General features: G+C 38.7%; 1 protein-coding gene across 3 annotated transcripts in view; it reads right to left on the minus strand.

The window, feature by feature from the left end:
* Positions 1 to 2,161: 2,161 nt before the first annotated feature.
* The window catches only part of xrcc4 (X-ray repair complementing defective repair in Chinese hamster cells 4), a 28,987-nt gene continuing 5,310 nt past the window's right edge, over positions 2,162 to 25,838 (minus strand). The window contains exons 4-8 of one of the 3 annotated variants that reach the window (XM_030150799.1): positions 19,345 to 19,511; positions 17,970 to 18,101; positions 17,090 to 17,222; positions 12,754 to 12,896; positions 2,162 to 2,621 (exon numbers count right to left, since the gene is read on the minus strand). In XM_030150799.1, coding sequence (XP_030006659.1) covers positions 2,522 to 2,621; positions 12,754 to 12,896; positions 17,090 to 17,222; positions 17,970 to 18,101; positions 19,345 to 19,511 — 675 coding nt within the window. In that variant the 3' untranslated portion in view covers positions 2,162 to 2,521. Of the gene's footprint in view, positions 2,625 to 5,355; positions 5,963 to 12,753; positions 12,897 to 17,089; positions 17,223 to 17,969; positions 18,102 to 19,344; positions 19,512 to 25,838 lie in introns of those variants that run through there. The other 2 variants (XM_030150798.1, XM_030150800.1) reach the window with 2 other exon arrangements.

Below are 25,838 nucleotides of genomic sequence, written 5' to 3' on the forward strand. Positions count from 1 at the left end.
CATCTTGAGGTGAAGGTGTTTCCATTATTTTGTCCAACCCCTGTAGATTGTTTACTTCCAGATGTCTTGTGCATTCGTAGATCCACTGTGATCTGTACATTGTAATGTACATGTTAATATGATAACCTCAGGATGTAATATTGTTAAAATTATTCTTTTTTCTTAAGAAATTTCAAGTTGTTGCAGTTAGTCACATTAGGTATGAAAGGCTACAGGGTGGGGAAGCAAAATTTACAATATTTTGAGGCAGGGATTGAAAGACAGTGTATGACCAATTAGTTTATTGAAAGTCATGAGAATTTATTTGCCACAAGAAAATTGACATAATAGAAAATGTTTTTATTCTATGTGTCCTCCTTCTCTCTCAATAACTGCCTTCACACGCTTCCTGAAACTTGCGCAAGTGTTCCTCAAATATTCGGGTGACAACTTCTCCCATTCTTCTTTAATAGTATCTTCCAGACTTTCTCGTAATAGTCTGGCTCATAGTCATTCTCTTCTTTCCATTATAAACAGTCTTTATGGACACTCCAACTATTTTTGAAATCTCCTTTGGTGTGACGAGTGCATTCAGCAAATCACACACTCTTTGACGTTTGCTTTCCTGATTACTCATATGGGCAAAAGTTTCTGAAAAGGTATGGATAATAGTGTTAGGTATGATTATGACATCAATATATGTTTGGTTTCAAAACAATTGATGTAGTGCCTGCTGAGAAAAAACAACTAAATGTTCATTGTAAATTTTGCTTCCCCACCCTGTGGTTTGTAAACATTTTCATAATATAATTTTACTTTTTTTTTTTTTTGTACTAAAACAAAAGAAACATTTGGAGTCATCATTAGGTTATTTTGCTATTGTTTTCCTGGTCCTGCCTGTTTGAGATTAAATAGGGTCGTATGTGGCACCTGAATTAAAAGAGTTTGACACCCAGTGATTGGTTATTGCAACTGTCAATCACCTGTTTTCTGTTTTCATCTGCTCTGAAATGACCTGTGATTGGTCCAAATTTTCTTTCATGGGCTAAATTCGATCTGAAAACAGTACCAAGAGGGAGTGCAGAAGTCTGGTTTCCTCTCAGACATCTGAATTACAACAGACAACTGAATACATTTTTGACCATCAGTGTCAGAATACTGTATATAAATACTACCTACTATAATTTAAATCACAGAACACAAACAGCCAGTCAAAAAATAGCTGTAGCAGAGGTAATTACAGCATGAATTTTCAATACTGAGTGGATTATGGGAATAAATGACACATTAAAAAAAACATCAGTTTAGTCCTATAGTATGGCTTAGTGCAGATGAAAATTGATACAGCACCTCATTCACTCTTCTCTGTTTGATGATTTCTGATATTTTGTGGCTGTGACGTAGAAGCTCAGTATGACCTCCAGTGGACAGCTAAAAAATTGACAATATAAAGGACAAATGTTTTGTTTGTTTGTAGAACCTGCAACAATTTGACGTCTTCGTTTCTGCATATGCAGTTTCACCTGGAGTAGTGACTGATGCATATGTAATCGTGGCCTTTGTCATTCTTTCCATCACCAATGCAAGTCAGTAAATTTGTTAAACCTATAAGCTATGATGGATCTATTGAGTTACAGGGGTTGGACAAAATAATGGAAACACCTTCACCTCAAGATGATAATGCCCCAATCCATACAGCTAGAATTGTTAAAGAATGGCATGAGGAACATTCTAATGAAGTTGAGCATCTCGTATGGCCGGCACAGTCCCCAGACCTCAACATTATTGAGCATTTATGGTCAGTTTTAGAGATTCAAGTAAGACGTCGATTTCCACCGCCATCGTCTCTAAAAGAGTTGGAGGGTATTCTAACTGAAGAATGCCTTAAAATTCCTTTGGAAACAATTCACAAGTTGTATGAATCAATGCCTCGGAGAATTGAGGCTGTAATTGCCACAAAAGGCGGACCTACACCATATTAAATTATATTTTGTTGATTTTTTAAGGTGTTTCCATTATTTTGTCCAACCCCTGTATGTGTTCTATATAAGGTGTATTGGCAATTACATGGAAAAAGACACAACAAAACAGAATTCAGACGGTTGAAACAGCAGATCTAACAAAAAATAGTTTGATTTTAATATGAAAACACTGATACACTACATCCTTAAAAAAGTTAAAATATATAGCCAAGTTCATGTTTATTTCAAGAATTAATACAACTTGTAGATTAAAAATATGTAGATCCCACAGTTTTTACTTATTGATGAAAGCACAATTATGTTTAAAATATATCATGATTCATATGATCTATAGATGGGAGAGAACAGATTTGACTTTCACCATTAAAATACTACTTAATTATTTTGAGGCTACATCCGAAATACGACAAAGTACAGTTTTCCCATAGATTTTTTTCTAATTACACAGTACATAAGACAAATTAAATCATGTATTCATCATCTTAAAAATAAATCCCACCTTTATGAACATGTATCAATAAGATTCATGTTTGGATCTATACAGTGTAGTTGATGCAGGGTCAAAAGTCCTCAAACAGGTCCTCTGTTTCTGAACTTGCTGCCGCAGCATCTGTGGCGCGGTGGGGTTTCTGCTGCTTACTGGCTGCTGCAGGGGGCTCACTTCTGTGCAACAAACACACACACACAAGAAAAAAGCAAGAGAACAGGTCAGTGGGCTAATGAGGCTGGTTTACAGGAGAGTTTTCCTGTTGAGACGGGAAGTGTATCATGTGGACCAGACTAGAAACACATGGGCATGGACTTTTATACCTGTGTGTAGATTTGTAGGTGAGTGTGTGCATCTGTAATTGCAGGTCAGCAGCTACCCCCACCATAAGTGGTCTACATCAGTTCCCGGTCTTGCCTACCTGTGTGTGCTTTATGTTTTCTCCAGTGTATGTAGTATCCAGCCTCAAAGGTCCAACGTGTGCGATTTAGACCTATCTGATTACAGAAATATAATATTCATGACTAGGTTTTCATTCGTGCATAATAACCTGAAGATATGAAATGCTGTATTTTTGCAATCCTGGAATGAATGGTTATTATCCCCTTGAGTATAAAACACAGAATGAGAAAAACAAAAACTAATGAGAGCTGGATGTTTAGTGGCCAATGTAGAGGAGAGTGAGGTAAGAGCAGAATGGTGCAACTTTACCACTAAATATTACACACTGAACCTTTAACTTAGATCTAAAGGGATTGTGGGTAAAATGAGGACAAGAAGAGACAATATGAACACACATCCAGGCCAGTGTGGAACCACTTTTCTGACCTTTAGTGCATTTTTTAAGACTTGTATTAAATTTCTTGTATAGCATATGTTCCAGTACCCACAACCTTTAGCCTTGCTTCATGTAGGAATGACTGATGAATCTAAGGTAATCTGAGGACCACCCATAATCCTGAGAAGCATCTTGAGCCTTATGTCACATGTTGCTTTTCTGAAGACTTTGACTATATAAATACTATGACACCTTGTGAATGAGATCATGAGACTGATTGCTTTCTCTTGCCAGTAGTACCCTATTTTAACAGCGATTATATATATATATGTATGTATGAATAAAAACCCCTGGTGTGAGAAAGCAGCAGAAGTGGGGTAGAGGGTATAGGCCCAGAGCTTGTTTAAATCATTACCAACTGTATGACAAACACTGCGCCCCGCCTGGAACCAGTTAAGAGGAAACAAGAGATGTGTTCACTGGAGAGGGGGAGCTGTTTGACGGTGCCATGTAGGACCACCAGAGTCTTGAACACATGGGAGACGAGGGGGACGTGAGGAGAACAGTTTTAACCCTGAGAGGTGAGGTTAAGCTCAGGCATGGGGACCGGAGCCCCCACATGCAGCGGGTCTGGGGACATATCAGAGCTGGAGCATATGTACCAATTACGTGCTAGTTTAGAGCTTAAGAAACTAAACAGAGATTTAGTCTTTAGAAGCAGGAATTTTTGTCTAAATAAAATAATTGAAACCAAAGTTGTGTGACTATGGGTCAGCTCGCTCAAGTTACAAAAAGATACACCAGTGTTGGAGTATTTTATGAATCGAGGTTTCTGTCTTAACTCCCCTCCTTTTTCAAAATAGTAGTACTGTTAAAAGGAAGTACAACTTGCCTGACAATTATTTTCTGCATATAGTTATGTGAAAAGAAGAAGCTGTTAGCTTAGTCAAGGTGACTGGTTTTCGCACTTTGCAAGTGTTTGAGAAAGTGCAAAGACAATTCCACTGTTGGATGCTGCTCCACGCAAAGACAGAGCAAACTTTTCATCCAAAAGCTACTAACATATAAAACTGTGACCACTTCCTTTTACAGATGTTATTTCAGAAGGGTCTGACCTGAGCTGAAGTCAACGCAAAACATAAGTGAAGTTAAAATGTCAAAAAATGACAGTGGAAACATAAAAAAGGTGGATGTGGATAAATGTACAGTTATTGCAGACTTCATTGTGTGATTTTATTCAGAAAGCAAAAAATAAAAGAAGTTTTGGGCAGGTCACTTTGCATACATGCAGTCGGTTCTTCTGTTACAGCAAGTAAGCGTCTGTGCAGATCTCACTTCGTAGGCAGAAATACATTTTCTATACTGTTTTGTTGGGAAAAAAGTTGTTTCAATGACTCATCACAGAACTTTTTTTGCTGATAAGGACTAATATATAGTATTCAGTTTCTATAAACATAACCTGATGTATTCAATCTTCTTTTATCAATCATTTTAGCAACATGGCATATATTAAACCTTTGATAATTCATCAGGATCACAGATGAATTACACAGTTAGATGTCACTAAGACGTCTCTTTGACATCACATTTAGTGCAAAACCAAAGCTAAAGAACCAGTGATGATCCCAGTCAAATACAGCAGCCAAACACACAGCTACAACTCTACAGTCCCATGTCTTGTAGTGATTATCTGCAATGGCTCAGAGCAATGTTTGATGGTTTACAGAACCTGTGTGTGTGTGTGTGTGTGTGAGAGAGACGGAGAGAAAGTGTGTAAGTGTGCTTTACTGCAAGCTTCTTTAAGTTTCTCTTCATGGGAAAACAGTTCTTTCAGTATACAAACACTTACTTCAAGGAAATGGTAACAGGAACTACAAGTTAAAAATAAGACGCTGATGATCATGACAACCAGTTGTTTAATGAAGCTCAAAATGTTAATAAGTTGAAAAAAAAAAACACGGGCATTTTGCTAAAAATTTAAATTCCATTATGAGAAATACGCCTATTAGCTTTTTTCTTGAGAGTATGGTGAGAAGATCAGTATTATTTGTGTTAAACCTAACTTAGCATAAAGATTCGAAGGATGGGGAAATGGCTCGAAAAAGCAGAAAACTTAGAGAACATAAGTGTCTCATTTACACATTCATCTGTTTAATGTACCGTGATTATAAGGGGATGCAGGGGGATTACAAGTTGACACTACTTGCTTTCACTAAAGATGCAATACGACCAAATCTTGGCACCAGACACTGCCTTTCATCAAGAAATGGTTCCAATCTGTACTTTATGACCCTCTAAAACCACAAATTGTGTTTTTGACATTTGTCTTTGTGGACTGAGTAAACAAACAAGACAGAAATTGGTTAGCTTTGAGAACAGTTAACACTTAGGACCAGTTAAACTAATAGGTAGGAGGCAGTAAATGTACATAATCGACTGCACATAACGTAAATGTCTCTCAGCATAAAATGTTGTCGTCTTACCTTGAACACACTGAGAGCCCCTGAACCGGAGTCAGATTCTTTAGATGTATGTGTGATTTTCCTGAACTATCTATTTCTACAGTTCTAATCATATGAAACGAGGTTAAAGAGCATAAGGAACATATTCCCAAAAATCTATTGGTTTAATTTGTGATCATCCTCGTCTTCTCTTCGTGTTTCTATGCAGGCTCATTTTTTCTTTCACTCTTTTCATTTTCTGCTCCTCCTTCTCTCTATCCTCCCTGTGGATGACCTGCACAGAAAAACACATGAAGGTAATAGAGGAAGGTGAATGGGTTGAGTGATGGAAATGGAAAAAACAATAGTAGGGTGTAGAACTGCCAACAGCTCTGAACCCCCTACTTAACAGCCATCTCCCTCTCCTCCCTGGCAGACAAAGGCCCCTCTTCTGCGGCCGAGTCTCAGGGCCGGTGTTTGCCAGCTCAGAGGGGGGCAGCTTCTACAGGGAGCCACTGCAGTGATCAAACATTGAGCCAACCACAGCTGCTCATCAGCTCACTGCTGCTTCTTGTTGTTGTGAGCAGAGCTGGTTAATAAGCCCCGGTAATGGGCACCACTACCAACAACTGACAGCAGCTGGGGATGGATGGCATCACTTATGGCCATCTGCATCTGGCACAGTTTACAGTCGCTGGCACTCCGAGAAGTTTGGACAAAGCATATTCACGCTTTATTGGAAGGGTTTTGAGGATTGCTACAGAAACATCGTCAGATAGAGACATGCCTTTGGAAAATTTTCTAAATGGCGACATCCAAATAGAAACTGGCAAAAGGGGAATATGGGCACAAGAACATGAGTATTGTGAGGGTTTGGATCTGAAGCAACAGAGATTCAGAGCTGTGTGAGGGCCTGGGTGTACATTCAGGGACTATTGACACAATGGATATGAGTGTAAGGAGAAGAAAGAGGAGGGTGAAAAGCAGGAGCGTTGCATAATTGTTTCTTTGAGCCCACTGACTGACTTTGGCAAACTAGTACAGCACTTCTTAGACCTCTCTCTGAAAACCTCTGTTCAAATGACAGAATCATGGAATTCAATAATATCTGAGAAGGTGGTATATGAAAAAACACATTTTCTTACATACCTTGGGTTCGGTTTAGCTGAGTAGGTAGGCTTCAGGGTAATGACCCAACTTTTGTTTCTCTGGCTTTGATCCAAATCTTCTTAAATAAGTCTCACACCTCAAATTTGTTCAGTAGTTCGACCCTTTAGCAACATAATTCATAACTCACTGTGAACGACTTCCATTAGACCCAGAGGTAGAGTGAGAAGGAGTAGCTGTCATGGTCAAATTATCAAAAAATGCCAAGACACATATTTCGTACGATGGCATACATATTTGATTTTCATAGTTCTATGGAGAATGACTGTGGAGAAGTAAATCCACACTGTGGAATATTGGAAAGGTGGTCAGGTGTGTTCAGGTATTCAAGGCTTAAGTCACTTTATTATCCCCAAGGGCAAAATTATTGCACACCCAACAGTACACACATCAAAAACAAATGACAGATACACTGTACAGACGCCTGATAGCAGCAGGAATAAAAGAGTTCTTGTGCCTTTTGGTCCTGCTGCGTGGTACGGTGTATCTGCAACCAGACTGAAGCAGTGTGAACTCAGATTATAGAGGGTGGGCGGGTCCTTCAGGACCGACCGGGCCTTGTGCAGAGTTCTGACCTTATGCGGGTGTGTAAGGTCATTCAAGGTCACCCCTGCAATTCTACTGCACACCTTCACAATACCCTGGAGTCTGTTTTTATTTGTGATGGTAAGTAGACCAAACCAGCAGATAAAAGAAGGTTAGAACCAACTCAGTAAAACAAGAATAAAAATTATTCATAAAAGTCCTGTTGACATTAAAACTCTGGAGCTTCTGATAAAAGTAAATGTGCTGATGTGCTTTTTTACAAACAGCATCCATATTGGCCTCAAAGGACAGTTTGTCATCAATGACTGTGCCAAGGTATTTGTAATGTTCCACTGCTTCAGCTGTCTGGCCATTGATCAGAACAGAAGACATGACTGTAGGATTCTTCCTAAAATCCACTGTCATCTCCTTGGTCTTGGACACATTTATGTCCAGAAAGGACGCTTAAAGGTATTACTGTTCAGTCACACACTGAGGTAGAAACCATTTAAAATGCATCAGTTTTTGTTCCCCTAAGCTGTTACCTGGAGCGTCTGTTAAACAGTCCATATAACTTTCCGAAGAACTCCACAAATTAAGGTATTTTATTAATTCTGAACCAGATCCAAAATGGAAGCAGCTGTATGTAGTAAGTGGTAAGTTGCAGGTTACAGAACAAAAAAAACAAGCAATAAAATGCTAAAATGATCAACCATGCAAGTTATTATTAAAAATTATTATGTTTTAAATGGTCAAGGATTGAACCCCTACTCCTCCTCCTCTGCAGGTGTGTGTTTTGTCAAACAGTGTGACCACACACACTCAATTTTCTGGTGATTTGGCCAGAAAATTAAATCGACATTTTTTTTCAACATTAGGGACGATGTACAGATTTAATCTATTGTTTCTGACTACAAGAACTGAAGCCAATAAATGATTTAAATACTTTATCTATACTAAAAATTAAATGCCATATTTGACATTGACAGTTAATATATAACAAGAAGCAAACGTGATAAGTTTTGATTTTTTTGATGCACAAGAAAAGTCTCTGGAGGAATGATCTCGATTTTGCAATTTAGGCGTTTTTCACAATTTTTGTAAAAAAAATACTGGCACAAATCACATTAATTTGATATATTGCCGAGCCCTACTCACACTTTTGTGTTTGTGTTTAATACAGTTGCTCTGTGTTGTACCGTTTATGGTCTGCATACAGTCACTTCACATGACAATACCTTGAGAAACTCAAACCTTGCTAGATGTTGGTTGTTGTTACAGTTTTAAGTCTAGTTGATCAAAAATGAGGATCATCCAAAGCTGTGTTTTTGGAAAAAGTAGGAAAGGCAGTGATGTAGAGTTAGTTGTAAGTCAATCCAATCCAATCACTGACAAGGATACATGCACACTAGCACCACTAAAAGAGTCAAAAGGCACACGGCTGACAATATGGAAACTGATGCAGGTTTAAATGGATAATCACTGATACAGCCTTGGTCAGAGGCCAGTGGCGTGTTTTCCACACACTCATTAGTGGAGCTGCGTCTTCACATAAAGTCCAGAGTGGAAAAGGTCTTTCTCCTGAAGCTAACTCCTCCAGTCTCCTCATCACCAGCTGGCGACGCCTAAAGCCAAGGCAGCATGTGTTTGTGTGGTTAAAGTGATAAAAAAGACACAGGGAGGACCATCAGATAGAAAGACTGATCTTCAAGCAGTTCAGGCCCAGCAGCAGAAATCATAAACCTGCAGGACAACGGTGGTCTTTTATCACCAATAAACTCTGAGAGGTGAATCTGATATTCTCTGTGAGAGTAAAGTTGTAAATGTGATAGTGCCCTAAAGGTGTACAGCTGGGCTTTCTCTGAGGTTCTTAAAGAAGTGGGCAAGAGGGAAAACTTGGACATGACCGCCGCTATAAGACATTCTCCTACTCATATCTTCAGTCGTGGTGTCCAGTCTGCTCTGACTACACCAGTGGTTCCCAACCTTTTTTGGCTCGTGAACCCATTTTAACATCACAAATTTCTGGCAACCCCAGACATTCAAAACAGAGACTTTTTTTTTTTTTTTGCTAAAATAAATTCGTTTTTGATCATGTAATAGTTTGTTATACTATGTTGCAAATAAACGTTAATTTTAGATGACATTTAGGCTATATAATGTATATTATTATTGACGGAGGCAGAAAAGCCAGGTGTAGATTACTGCACAAAGTGAGAATTTTATTTTCCTTGGCCAGGATATGTACAGTCAGTCCAGCTTGGATTTACAAGACTGACAATTAATATTGAAAAAACAATAACTCAAACTATGAATTATGAAAGAGCTGCAGCATCTGAAACCGACCACAATGAACATTTGAAAGATAAACAGTACCACAGTGCTTCAGTTTCAGCTTCCGAGTTTGTCAGGTCTTTTATGGATTGTGATTATCTCTCTCTACTCACCAAATATTTTTTATTAGTAAGTTTTTATTTTTATTTTTATCAGTTACTAGAAATTTCAGGTGACCCCATTTGAATTCCAGCCAACCCCACGTGGGGTCCTGACCCCAAGGTTGAAAAACACTGGACTAAAGTGACCAGTGTTCAGTGACACATGGTCAGCTCTGCAGCTATCTATAACAAACTGAATCTCCTGAGACCCAGCAATGCATTTTTGTCCTTTGTAAGGGACAAAACAGTGAGTTTTACTCAAAAAATGTTGTCCATTACAAAGGACATTCCAATAGGAAAAAAAAAAAAAAAAAAACTTAAAAATTGGTCTGGAAAGAACTGTTGCATTATTCAGTTTCCAATTAAGACAATTTTTGAATGTAAAAAAGCTAAATTTTTCACTTTCCTGGGTCTCAGGAGGATATGCTATATGGTTGTGTGTGTGGCCACATGTTTGATGCAGGTCATCCTTTCCTGACTCAGCATTTACGCAGTGGAGTTGAAAGTCACAGCAGCACCTGGCTAACGTGGCTGTGAAAAAAATACTGGAAATATAATCATTCTTTACCATATAAATTGGCCAGATACACTAAGGATGTGCATTTCCATCACTGATACCAATGGGAAACACATCGTGATGACTTGGTGTGATCTTATACATTAAACAGATGTATTTAGCCACTAACACTGTGATATGATATGATTCAAACGTATTATAATGCCGTACAACTTCATATGACTTGATTCAGCTCAGTGTGATTGATTTTGATGCATCAAGAATATGATGCTGTGCAATTCAATAGATAGTTTGTTTAAATTTTGTTGGTTCTTGTAGATAAGACAGGAAATACAAAACTGACCAAAAAGGTTCATCTTTGCATGATATTATCCATTTCTCCAGTACTGAAGCTCAGTATCTCATATGTGGTTTCTTAAAAAAAAAAAAAAAAACAGAAACCTTTTCGCATACTTTATCCAGAAAAAAATTCCTGTGACAAAAGATAAAATAAAACTAGGCCTGGCTGGACCATTTCTCCTTTCCTGTTCTGTCTCCACTTACACATTATATCACACCTCTGTAGCAGTCTGACGCTTTGTATCCTTCACTGACACCAGCAGAGATGACAGAGATGATGGGAAAACAGTTTAGACAGGAGGAATCCATCGAACTGTAAATACTACATTACTGAACACAAACTATTGAGTGTATTTCTAAATGATAAAGACATAGCACCTCTGTTAATAATTCTGTTTATACAAACCTGTTTTGCCAAATGAACCAATTGTCATCACATCTTGAACTTTAATGCCAATATATGCAATATATGGACTAATATATCGACCACAACTTATACTCATGCATCTCTTGCATCATCATTTGCTTGTCCTATTTTTATCATATTTTGTATTTGTAACACCCTCTAAGATAAATCCCAGCAACAATAAGAAAAACATGTCTGTCAAGATACTAAAGTGGATATAATTTTTTAAAAAATATTATCATTAATGCTACATCTAGGACTAAAAACTACTGCATCTAAACAATAATAGTAATTCATCTGTTTTTGTCTTTTAATAGAATTAAGATATGAAAATCCACTCTGCTGTGACTGTAATATTATTCCCTTTGTTTAATGCTAAACATACTTATCTGTTAGCTGATGCTAATCATACAAATAATAATTGTATTTTTTGCATTATTTTTCAGTTTTTTGCTTCTTTTTCTTAATTAACACTAAAATACTTCACAATTGTATTTCTCCAGGGTGAACTTAAGTAGATGTAAAAAGAACACATCTGAAAACCTTCACTTTCTCTACAGCCACTTCTTCCCCTCACACTTTTAGAAACCAGCAGAAATTCACACTTGCACCTTCAGACCGATGGGGTAATTTAGAGCAGCCAATTAACCTCTGAACTTACAAGTCCTTGGATTGTGGCCGGAGGAGAACATTCACTCTACACAGCCAGGTTTGAACCTTGGATCTCCTTGCTGTGAGGTGACAGTTCTAACCACGGTGTTGTCCTCAGTGTAAACAAGACCCTTCAATAAATCATTCATGAAGCAAACTGGCCGCTAGCACTTCTTCCAGCTGCTCTGTCCTCCTTTCCATTTCAAACCCACTCCCCCACAGTCACACCATCTAACCTGCAGATGTTCAGCTCTTTGTTGTGACATAACAGTCTGATAATAGTATTTAGGTTCCACTCATTACATCAAAATACACGGTGACTATTTGTAGATGTTGTAAAATGCGTGCTCTGCTGCATATTTCCCCACATGCCTGTACTTCGTTGATTTTGCTGTGGCCAATCAACCAACTGTTACCATACGAATGAGATTAGCTTGACTGCCACTTTACCTCCATGTGAGGTTCACTTGTAGCGCAACAGCAGTTTGGGGGGCAACCATCAACGATGTGAATGCTGAGGTCAAAAGGTTAAAAGCCACTGAATATGCAGTGGAATTACCCATCATAAAGAACATCCTTGACAGGGACGTTTTTATGATGTTTGATTTTCCCATTCAGCGAGATACCAAGAGGAGGAGAGAGATGGAACAGAAGAATGTCAAGGTGAGGAAGGATTGTTCACTAAGTAATTATATTAAACATCAACTCGCTCCAGATAGCCGAGACAATCTATGAATATAAATCTAGAAAAGAAGAATGTATATCACAACCTAAACTTGGAGCAATACAGTGGTGCTGTGCGTGTTGTTGTTGCTATTCTTGGTAAAAGGTGTCACACCCTGGTTAAATGAATACATTGTAGGATCACTGTATGAACGGCATAGGAGTTACAAAGCCAATAAAGTGATCTAAAAAAGACACTGAAACCACAAAGCATGAGCCTGTTACGTAGGAGGACCTCGTTTTCACACACTGTCAAAACAAACTGAACAGCAGCTCAACGCTAAGTGATACACGTGTAGACAGACAGTCTCATGGAGTTGTACCTGTTTTTCTTGGAGGTCTGTGGGTTAGGTTGTTTAGCAGCCAGGTCCGGGGGCCCGAGGTGACGAAAGCGGCGCTTGCGACAGGGTGCTACGTCTGTGATGTCACTCAGACTGTCATCCAATGGGCTTGGTGTTGAACTTTCTATGGAAAACAACAGTCAGGTTTTTCATGAATACAGTCCCTCTAATGTACACTTCAACGTCCTGTAGTAAAATTACCAGTATCAAGATTTATCGCAACCTTTCAGTAATAAGGTGAAGGAGCAACAGAGCAGAGCTCAAGGGATCAGCACCATCATTAGGATTCCATTCCTCAAGCATGTTTTACCAAAATTTCATGTTCTCTTCAAGTGGTGTTATGTTGTTACTGTTGCCTAGCTGTTGGTCAGTGTCACGATAATTCAGTTACAGGGTGGTGATGTTATGGGTTATACAAATGGTTTGAAAATTATATTGAAATTCAAGTCAGGTTTTCAGAGTGTCATCCAATGGACTGCATGTTGGTGCAGAGTATTTATGTAAAAACTGACTGAGAACAAGAGTCAGACAGGTCTGAATAAATACAGTACATTTAATTTACACTGTAACTTTCTTTATGAAGTGCTTATATTGTGGTGTGGGTGAGTACTAACTTACTGACAGGATGGAGACTGTGTTTAAAATATATGTTAGCCATAAAGTTACTACCCCAGTTTTGTAACCATAGAAACACCCCAACATAATGGCAAACCTAATAAAGCATCCTTTGATTGGTCTGTTTATCTTCATAAGCACTTAGGCCACATTTCAAGTGATGGGCGAATTGGCAAACTGCCGTGTTTATTATTGAAATTTAACGAGAGATCCAGTTTTACAACTGTCTAGGGAGAGCTATAGGTTATGTAATTCACAACACGTTTTCAAGAGTGAATTAACTTCATACATTGTTTTTAAATGCATGCCATTCCGATACTTTCTGAAAGATGACATCTGCTCATCCCTCCTCAGCTCTGTCTGACTGTTCTTTCATCACCTGTCCTCTCTTCCTCTGTCCTTAAAACTTGGGATACCTGGATGAGCGTGTGGAACAACAAAGAAGGCAGATGGGCCTCTGGCCACAAAACAGCACGTTCCAAGGATCAAAGAGCAGAGCAGTGTGACTGGATCCAGGAGGCGAAAGCTGACTGTGGAAAATGTGCAAACTTCCTTTAAATTACGTGTTCTTCCTTTTCTTACAGTAATTGCTAAACATTTTCCTCTGTTCAGTCTGATGACTGCTTTCCACATTGTCTTCTCCATTTGCACTGAACAAAATTTCTCAGTTCTACACAACAGTCTGTAACCACTGAATATAAAACAACACAGACATGGAAAACTTCAACAACACAGACACGTCAATAATAAATGAGCTGTGGAAGCCATTAGTCCCTGAGGCCATATTGTTTTTGTTTTTATATTTATCTCTGATTTATTTTATTTACCATAATGACAACTTTCCTTTTTATTCACCGAAACTCTCTGTAGTGGTTGTTGGTTTGGTTTGACTGCCACTTCACTGCAGTGTTTTTGTTATTCGTTCCTGTAAGTGGCATAAGCTCCTGGATGATTTATATCTATGTCACTATGGAGCTTTACTTTCAGATATGACATAACATGAGTAATGGCAAAATGTACTTGAATGAAAACCACAAATACTTGTTGTTACCTTTAGCATACCAGCAAACAAATAGCTAAGTCTGTTTAAAATATGTAAACATAACAACAGTTACCAATCCATTCAGCATATTGAATGGATTGTGATAAATTCATCATATTGGGACAATTTGCCCCAAACACAAAACATCAGCCTGACGGTGGCAATACAGAAAAGCTCCACTAATCATTATAGTCAGTAGGATTTCATTGTTTGGGGATGTGTAAACAAAATTTCACGTCCTGTTTAAGTTGTGTTTTGTTGTTGCTGTTGCCTAGCTGTTGGCCAGTGTCACAATTATGCAATAACACAACAGTGATGTTACTAGTTATATAAATGCTGTAAAAAATTACATTGAAATGCAAGACAGGTGTGTTCTAACCCTCTGAGATGACAAAAAAGTCTGTCTACACTTTGAAATTTTTGTACTTCTAAAAAGAAAATGTACTGTATTTGTATGTATGGTTGTAAAGGCACAAACATATAAAATATTTAATTTTGACTTTTTTTAATTTAATAATTTTACCTTTATCTAGATTGAGAAAAGAACATTATGGTTTACTTGAATTGCATTGGCACTATACCATTTTGTATGGACACTTTCACTCATCGTTGTCTCACTAGTAGCAGCAGTCTCTATAAAAAGACCGAAAACACCCACACTGAAACCACATTTTTCTTAAAACTCACGTTGCCCCTTCCCCTCCTTTCACTCAATCTGTTAGCACTAACTGGCAACATGCAGTTGTCTGAGTCATTGTCGTGGCAACAGAAACTACATATACAATCCTGTGAGCTTTTCCTCATCAGTGTCAGTGCACAGATGGAGGGGAAAGCCCAGGGAACAGGGACACCTACGTAGCCCAACAGCCTGGGTGGAGGATTTAAGGTGTGGAAGGTGGAAAGTTAGGAAAGTAAACAGCTGACTGGAGGGCAAAAATCCCCTTCCACACCCCACTTCAGTTCCACGGTAGGTGACTTCTGCCCTACCCAAATCAATCTTCATGTAATGCAGAAGTACGCTCCATACATCTGGCCTTCTGCTAATGGAACATTAATCACATCCAGTCCTGTGGGGGGTGGGGGGGTAGGGGGCAGGAGTCTGGGGGTTGATGAAGTACAATGTCAACAACACTAGAGCCGCTTGTCTTTTTTAGCTGTTTTGGGATGTCAGTTCACTACAGTCCACTACTCTGGATTATATAATACCTCAGTGATGTCATTGTGTATGAAAAACATACATACAGCTCTCAACGATGATGCAAACACACTCAGCTACCATGGCAACAGCTATAATGTCCCAAAAATAACATGTTTATAGTCACTGTCATACAAAATGTGTTACATCACAAAGCTGCATTTTCTCTTATGGTGGTGGTTTGGTTCTGGGCTCACTTTGCTTCATATTTGCTCATGCCCCAGTCAGTGACATCACAGCAGGTGTTTTCCATTGGTTGTCAAAGTCAGAACACCTGCAAGTGCAATGCTCTACCTTATGTGATTTAATGTCCTTTAAATGACAAATGATGTAGTTTCTGTTGCAGATCGTTTAACGTTGATATCATTGTGTTAATGTATGGTAGAACATATTGAAAAAGGTACCATTCATATTAAGGTCCAGTGTGGAAGACTGAGGGGGGTTTAGGAGGCTCTAACTGCAGAAGAAAATATGCGTAAGTATGTTTTCAGAAGTGAAAAACTTAAACATATGTGTTTTTGTTGCTTCAAATGAGTCGTTTATATTTACACAGTGTAATGTTTCTACAGTAAACCAGAATGGACTTGCTCTTATTCTCTTTTTTCCCATTCATTCAACAATATGGAGTATTACCATCCTCTGCTATGTCTGAAAGTAGGCCAGATTTATTACCATAAGGAAATGTTAGGAGTTCAGATGGGTGGAATGTGCAACTTCACCGCGAGACGTCTCTAAATATCACATAGTAAATCTTAAATATCAGGGAAAAAAAATCAAGTTAGTAACTATCAAATGTATTTGCAAAATTAAATCAAAGGTTTAAGGGTTCAGGAAAAGATTTCATAATTCATACTTCATAGTATTCATACAATCAGCCAATGCTGACGGTAAAATAGGTTCACTTCTACATGGCAACACTTTTATTTACAACAGATCAGATGTGTAATGAGAGATCATTTACAGTTACAGTTACCCAACTCTGCAGGTCCTTTCACTTCAATTTTACCATCTTTTCAATCTTTGCTCTGAGTTTACTGTTCTCACACAAAGTTTCACTCCCCACCCCACCCTCCCTTCATAATCTGAAGCCACAGATGGAATTAATAACAGTAACAATGACTGTATCTTAATCATAGTATGTTTTGCAAGACCCCCATACTGTCCATATTTAAATGTCTTAATGAGACATTTAAATGGAACAGAGACTTTAGATTTTGACCAAAAGAGCAGAAAACCAAGCAGTTTATGAGGCTCCATATGGGAATACTGTTGAGTGTCCACTAATGTCATGTTTTATGGTCAAATACAGCTACAGGAAATGCTTGCTTGATTTAGTTCATGTAGGTCTGGGGACTTCTTTAATAAAAAAGCTACTAGTTTTCTCTTATTCACATTAAAATGATGAATGGGTGTCAGACAGTACAAAGGAAAGTACATCCAGTGCAGGAGTCTGACAGATATCTTACCCTGGTTGGTTCCGTAGAGGCTGGTGCAGCCTGCTCTTCCTCTGGCTCCTCATCAGTACTTCCTCCATATTCATCTTCTTTAGCTTGATCTGCTGTTTGGTCAGATTCTGTCTTTTTTGGCTCATCTGAACTCCTACAGCAGAGGCCACAGAGCATAACTTATTTATATTGTTTTAAATATGTATACAATTGTTAAAGGAGATGTATCATAAAATGGAAAATGGACAAACATAAAAAGCTCTTAAGGAATTTAATAAACAAGTAGAAAGAATGTTTGCTGCTGAAAACCTTCACCTGAAACATTTGCTTTATCATGAGAAGTTTTTAATAAAATGAACACTCTGTGAAGCTGCTTAGCTTAGTGCTGCGTAGGAGTACAGTTTAAGTACTAAAGCAGTTGACATGTCAGCTGCAGCTCTAGAGAGGTGTATCATTGAATGTGTCAGTTAAAGGTTAGTCACAGCATTACACTTCGGTTAACAAAGTGCTAAAGACAGGTGAAGTATTCTCTATGATATCAGTTGTCGCTCTCTTAGAGGACACAAAATAAAAGTAGCTTAAGTGTCAACAGACCTAGAAGCACTGAAAGGAGAAGTAAAAGATTTTAGGAGCACTGAAAGCCGTTACAGGGATACAATACAAGACAAGGCCAGATAAAGAGCACTACTGCCAATGAGAGCATATTTAGTGTCAGTCAAAAAAAAGAGAGTAATAATGTTTATGGAGCGTTATAGTATGTGCACCTAAAACAGTGGGCATACATAGGCACTGTCATTTTAGGAGAAGCTGAAAGTACATCAACTGATAAATTAAAGTGCAAAATCTTTGTTACATCCAGTCTAGTCTGTAGAACCCAGCTTTTACTACCAGTATACTGTACCTCACGTCCTGTAGGTGTGTGACGGTTTGCTGTAGACTGCGGATCTTAGCTTTCTTCTCATTGAGGATAAGGACAAATCGAGAGTACAGCTCTGCCTCCAGCTCCTCCTTACCGCTGGCATAGCGCTTCAGTCTGAAATTTATAGTAACACACAAACACATTCATGTCATCAAATCTAGAGAGCTGCCTGTCATTCTCCTGCATCTACAAACCACACCTGGCTGCCATTAATACAAGTCAACTAAACCTCCCTTAAGGAACATAACACCACTATTGCTAATCAGTGATGAATAGTGCAGTCAGCAGGCTGATGTCAAGGCCATCAGTCATACAAGGGAGCAGCCTCTTTACTTAGAAGAGTTTGGTTTATTTAATTTAAACATTATTATATTTAACATGCAATATTTAATACTTCTTGTGACTTAAAGGAGTGATATTTTGCTTTTTTTTAAATGGAATTATACATTTTCAAACATTTCCCTGTGGTCTACATAAACTGTAAATGCTCTGCTTGGGTCTGAATTCTTCATTAATTCAACTCCACAGGTCCATCTTCAACTCTATTTCTGAGTAATGACACCAGAAAGGTCATTTTGAGCTCTAGCCCTTTAAATGCAAATGATCCACTTCACGCTCCCCCCCACCCACCCCAGGTTGTTGAATGTGCCGTTGAACCAAGAACTGAACATTTTAGGTAATCGACTCGAAGTTTGGACATATTTTCAGTATGGACTACAACCACTGCTGCTGACAAACAATTATGTCATACTCGGAGAAATGTTCATTGGAAGTCTTGACCTTGTATGTGTAAATGTCATGACGTAACTAGTTATAGACATAACAAATTCAGTAGAAATTAAAACGAGTTGTAGAAATCCACCCAATTTTTGCCAAAATGAATATAAAGATAGTTATGCAGCACCTGGAGGGTTCAAATTCAAACTTTTTGAAATATTAGGGTTCAAATACACAAATAAATGAACCAAAGATTAATAAAAGTGGGTTTAGCAAAATATGACCCCTTTAAATTTAAATGGTTAATGAACTCGGGTGAACTTCTTGAGTCTTAAGGAGAGTGAGTCACTGAGGCCCCCCTCTAACTTTTAGCTTGCTGTGTTGCACGTATTCACACACTTTGGTGACGCTGGTTTATTACTCAAGGTGAATTACAATTGCATGAGGGTCAGATGACCCCTCCCTATACACTCATACATGAGTTGGGTAACAACTGAGTGAACACTGATACATTTCAAAAGAAATGAAACTTGTGCTGCTTTACTTCAGACTGGTTGTGTTTTGCGTTGGGGTTCCACCAAAGCAGTAACAAGTAAAATCAGATCTTTTAAGGGTCATTCTGTGTTTTGTGTGTGTTTACTCTGCAGTGATGCGTTGCTGCTCTTGTCTCAGTCTCTGGTTCTCCTTCTGTAGTTTCTGGTTATGGCACTCCAGTGTATTTCCCCTCTCCAGACTGTGAATCAGTAATTCTCTCACTGCCTCCGCTGGCTCTGGGATGGGGCCCAACAAAACAGAGCCCAAGCTGAACTGGAAAATTGAAAGGAGAATGGAGAAAAGTAATTAAAATTTTGAAATATCTCAATGACTGCATTTGCTTTTTGAATCTCTTGTGGATTTCTTGCAAAAGAAGCGAATTTGCAAACAAAATGAACCCTAAAGCGAAAGGAAATTCTGTATAAAATAAACATCATCATCATCATACTTATCACAATGTTAAATTAGATCACAATAATTATCATCCTTTTATCATCAAGCCACTTCAAAGGTTCACTGTTGATAACATGTAATTTTTGGGTCTTTGTACGTAGTTTTTGAGAAGCATAAGCAGGCAGGCATAAAAAGTCTCTTCATTCTCCACCGTCTACATCGGCTGGTTTCTAACTTTGTCTTGTTTGATGATTGTCAAGTGAGAGTTTGCAGATTATAATCACTCTCCATTTCAGATTTTTGACCTGGTCACTGATGTCTCCTGGGAAACCCAATTTTCTCTCAAACACTGCTTTCCCATGTTTGCCCACAGATAAGAAGGAGAATGGTCACTATCACCGCTGACCTCTTTGACCATCCATTCCCTAAATAACTGACCTCCACTGAGATGACACAGCTGTGTGTTTTCAGGTATGGGATTCTTATCCAGTCTGTGCTGAGATAACTGGTGCAAATTAGCTAACGGAGCATCATTTAAAGCTGCGGGAGTCAAAATCAGGGGTGAAATACACAACTTCCCTTTGCAGCTTTCTCCGCTCGATCCAAACAAAAAGAGTAAGTGTCAGTATAAATGACCTGAAGACTCTTCTCTACGTTTCCACCTTTCATGTCAGACGACTTGAATTGAATATACTGAAATGTATTTGTAGAATTTTTGTCCAATAAACAAAAAAAAAAAAAATCACTTCGGCTTAAATAGATAAAATAAGTTAAAATCTGCAGTCAGGTTCAGTTCATTGAAAGAAACATAACAACCATGTTTAGCCTTAATGGCCTAAGCGCTAACAGTAATTTTTTCACATTTCTTGCCATTGCTCCCGGTCTCCCGTGTCCTCCCACTCTCTTTGCTCCTCTGTCACATTTTGTGATTTACTTGTGGCTAATATTTGCCAGCTATTACTTCATCACCTCTACGAAAGTAAATAACCTCAGACTACGCAGCAGACTAAATCACTGCTCGAATGGAAATACTGCTTCCAAACCCTTCTGGCGAACACTCCCGGTTGTTGCCTCATCGTATACACTCAGATGGCATTAGGCTCTTAACGGCTTTCAATTTCACTTGAAACAGTACTTGAGCTGTCATCTGACGGGTCATATTAGCGATGTGGACTGTGACGCTACTGGTCAGTCACATTCATCACTTGATGTTGACTCTGAAGACAACAGCGGGCTGGCTGGACAATGCCGGCTGCCAAGCTGTTGATGTGGGCAAGGTTTCTCATGTTGTCATGGAGACGTGAAAGCTGCTTCTGACTCCGTGATTCACATTAATTAACTGATGGATACTTTTATTTAAAGAGAGGCCTCTGTGTGCAACTCCACCTATTGTAAATTTACTACTGAAGTGGGTGAATGTTGCAGTAAATATAGAGCTGGTGAGTGTTAAAATCATCAATACACCCACGTTTTACAGAAAAGAAAACTGCAACCTAAGTAAAAGTAAAATGCAGTTTATATAATACTCTGTTAATATGTGCTGTTTGGAGGCCTTGTGTCTGCACTAAAAGCACACATTTTATTTTTATTTTGCAGTATATATGCAAAGTTTATGAATAGACAGTCCATCTGTTAAAAGTAGCTTGAAGGAATGGTAGAAAGTAGTTTAGGATATTCGGTTTTGGCAAAAATGTGGTGGGATATTAAAATCTATTACCATTCATCCTATGGGGAACAAAATCATCTTTACAATTTCATAGTGACTGAATGTGAGAAATTTCACAGCAATCCATCAAATAGAGAGACATGTATCACTGTCCAAATGACTGACCACTAAAGCCCTGTTAATAAATAATACTAAACAGTACTAAATATGCAATACATCTGTTTCTGTCTCAGGTGCTAAATGAATGGCAAAAACCTCAAGAGAGAACATCTGCAATGTCAATGCAGTTTTTTATCCATATGAAACTATACTGCGCATGCAATCTCTGTCTTACTACCCCGCTGTTAAAGAGAAAAGGACAAAATTCATAGAAAAGAAGATAGAGAAACAGGAAGAAAATTTACTATAAAATCAGCAGTCTAGTTTCCCTTTTTTAGTTTTCCTTTTTAGTTCCACAAACTCACTTTCCTTTCTATGATCAGGGTCATTTCTGAAATGATGAAAATGAATGAAAAATGAAGTAGTCGTCTTCTGATGCTGACTTCTGTAAATAAGCTGGGGAAAGTTTTAGTAGGGGTTTACTGAAGAAAAGTTAATACATTGACACCCCTCCCTCCGTATTCATATGGTATTGCTCCACCAATATTTTTTAGAATAATAAAATGATTAGTTAAAGATGCATTTTCAAAACCAGTTTTACACAATTGCTATGACCATCTGACTATGATTACCACACACAATACTAATACTGTAGTTGTGGGAACTTGCCTTACCCTAAATCGATTTCATTAAGAGATTTAGTAACAGAAAACATTTGTAAAATGCAAACCAACTGTACCTTAAGCTCAATGCTTCACCCACTGTAACAAGACGCATCTGACCAAGGCATTTCTTATTTGACCTCAGCAGTGTTACAAAAATGTCCTGTCAAACACATAAATGCTTGGTATGCTAATCACCTCAGGTAACACCTGTACATGTGTGTGACAGTCTCATTTTTGGGTTCTTTTGGTGTTTTGCAGCACTGGACATGAGCTGCTATTAGAGGGGAATGACCAGGCATTAGGCTGAAGCCTTTCATTATGACTCATAACTTTATGACAGATGAATTACTGCTTTTTTTCTTAATGTTGTGCAAGAGAAGCTCCTGGATATCTCAAATGACGCATCCCAGTGTACTTCTGTTCTAAACTCTCATTTTTAGACAGAAGATTTGACGAGTTTCCCCTTTGCTGCAACAGACATGTAAGGTTTCCATTCTGTCACAACTACCATAGCAACAAAAGTTTTGTGTCTTCATCATGAGTCAGTGCTCTCATGCCATTAACCCCTGAGCAGGAATTATTCAGTCAGTTGCCAAACACCATCAAGTTGCTTAACTCAGCACCCACTCTGCTCTAATCATAAATAAAAAAATTAAGCTAATACAAGCTATAGGTAACTGGACGCGCCAAAAGTACAGTCACACACTCTAATATTTCTTTGGACTGCCTTTAGTTTTGATTATAGCATGCAATCACTGTGACAACGTTTTGATAAGTATATGCAATGTCACAATATTCATTTCTGTCCAGATCTGCATTAGTTTTCAGCCTAGTGATGATGGGCAAGTTGGACCACTGCGTATACTGTAGTCTTTTCCATTACATCCCAAAGATTCTCAATGGGGTTCAGGTCTGAATTCTGTGGTAGCCAGTACATGTGTGAAAATTATGTGTCATGCTTCCTGAACCACTCTGTCATTACTGGATCCTGATGAAAATACTGGTCATTCAGTACATTCAGGTTCAGCTGACCTCAGTTTATGGACACATAACATTACTGAACCTAGTCCTGACGAACTGAAGCAAGTCCAGATCATAACACTGCCCCCACATACTTGTACTGTAGGCACTAGGCATGATGGGTAACCACTTCATCTGCCTCTCTTCTAACCCTAATACATCTATCACTCTGGGACAGGGTCAATCTGGACTCATCGGACCACATGACCGTTTTCCATTGAAACACAGTCCAGTCTTGATGCTCCCTCGTAAACCAATGGGAATCTACTCATTGTATCAGTTAGCTAGAAATAACTTACTGCCAGTTGGAACATATTAATCACTGAAGTAATTATCCAGTGAAAGGTTTTAATCTAATTGCTTGGATGAATCCAGGTGTGGACTTTTTGGCCAGGTCATGTATATCATCACTGTCACAATTCCTTCCAAGTCTGGACTCATCAGACAACATGACCTTTTTCCATTGCTCCACACAAGGCTACACAGCTGTTTAGTCCCAATGCCTTGAGTTCTCTTCAGATGGTGTGTGTGGAAATGCTCTTACTTTCACTATTAACATAGTGATGTTGATATTTTATTATATAATTTCACCAAATGTTTCACTGATCTTTGACCACAGTTACTTAAAGTTTTTTGTCTGACCACATTTTGTTCTCAAAGATAATGGTTCACCACTGTCCTCACAGGTTTAACAGAGTTAACGCAGTTTTAGTAGTTACAGCCATCTCCTTGGTTGTTTTCTTTACTTGACGCAAGACGATACTTTGACCCTTCTGAAACAGAGAGGTCTTCTCCAAGGCCATGGAATATGTTCTGACATGGCTGTTTAAGAAATGCCGTTACAGTTAAATAACTTGTTACCAGCTGAAACAACACATAATCACTGCCTTCCAAATGGACAGCCCTTTATTATTTACTGTGTTAGTTTTTAGCTAGGCTGTTTATATTAATGCACTGAGTTTTAGGTTGTTCTGTCTTATTTTTCTTTTAGGGTGATAAATCAGAAGTTTTTCAAAACTCTAAATCTACCTGCTACCCCAACAGAGACCCAAGATGTAACAGGAGATCTGTGTAATATAGCCACTTTCAAGCTAATTACACATTAGAGTCTTCCATAGTCTTAAATAGCTGAAATTTCCTTTTTTTTTTTTATTGCGTTAGCTACAAGAAAATCCACAAATCTAAACCAGCAAGGTGTCTTTCAGTCTCACTATTCCCTCACATTGTTTGTAGTTATTATTAAGTCATTTCACTGCATGCCTTTTGCTGAGGTAACCCTATGACGTTCAGGTGAAACCACATCTTGTGTCTCTACAGTAGTACTGCCAGTTCAACATTTCACACCTCATTCATTATTCACAAACAACCAAACCAAACCTGGTTTATCTGGGCTTTAAAATATCCCAGGTGGATTAAGGGAACAGAGGTGACAAGTGCACTGTTATCTATACTCTGACGTCATGTGAAAAAACAGCAGCTTTAAGCCTTAAGGTGGCTTTAATGTCTGCCATAATCTGTGCACTTTACTGATATGTGAAAGCCCACAACCACTTCTTTTTAAAACTAACTTTCTGACTCATCTTTCAGGACAGAGAGGTTTTATATAAACATACTCCCACACAAGGTGCAAAAAGTCAACTTTGTATTTCCAGTCATTCATTAGCTCTGAGTGAGAGTGGATCCACCGACATTTATCAGGGTCAACAGATTATCAGTATTCAAAGAGACTAATAACTGGTATTTGGAAGCAACACAAATTTGCAGTACAAATGAACATATTAGTATCAAACAAAATTTTATGGTAATATCTTTATGCCAACTGTCAAATCAAATATAGTAATAAAATACATTTGAATAATATTTCAACTGCCAGTTGTCATACTGAACTGGAGGGAGTAAATAATAAAGTAATAAGTGAATAAAGTAAATGTTCTTTTCTCATTTTAGTGTTAAAGCTATACCTACCAATCTGGCATTTTACACAGCACTTAGTAAAAATTTGAACATGAACAACACGAATCCCTCCAAAGCCCCGCCTGCTTCCCCCTGCCTGAGCTCTGACGCTCCCCTCCTCTCACCTGACGCTTGTGGTGGAAACGGAGGTGGAGGTGGAGGCAGAGGTCCGGTCCGCTTCAGCGTGGCCACAGACCCCTCCCTCAGCAACCAGACACATCATCCACCTGCTGCACAACAGCAGCTCCTGTTTCATTAGGAGACCCTGTATTTAAGGGTCTGGTCTGTGCAGCGCTGGGTCAGTGTCTTCACTGCACCTCATCACCTAGGCGATGAGGTGCCCTGGCGATGGGCGCGTGCACTGTGAGCGCACAAACTCCGCAAATTTTCAGTGGACATTTGAGGTTTCATACTCCATACATTTATCATCCTACATCATCCTACATTGTGTGACACCATGTACGTGTAGGCGGAGTCCAGCGGTCATAAAAATTGAGCGGTCATTCACTGGACTCTGACTGCTGCAATTGGGTTTTTCTGTTTGTTCCCCTTGGTTGTTTCTGTTAAGAAATTTGTTTTTTCCCTTCAACACCGGGCATTTGAGTCCTATCCATTCACAGCCCTAAACAGGAACCGCGGTCAGTGACAGGAGGAGCAGTGCGAGTTAAACATCAGATTCAGAGGCACTGGTAACGGATGTGGGACAGCGGTAATGGATGACTGACAGGAGGCTCAGCCAGGCGTGGCCAATTATTTTATTCGGACTGAATGAAATGATTGGTCAGACTTTTATCAGAAATATAT

The sequence above is a fragment of the Sphaeramia orbicularis genome, chromosome 12 (genome assembly GCF_902148855.1).
Source record: "Sphaeramia orbicularis chromosome 12, fSphaOr1.1, whole genome shotgun sequence".
NCBI lineage: Eukaryota > Metazoa > Chordata > Actinopteri > Kurtiformes > Apogonidae > Sphaeramia > Sphaeramia orbicularis.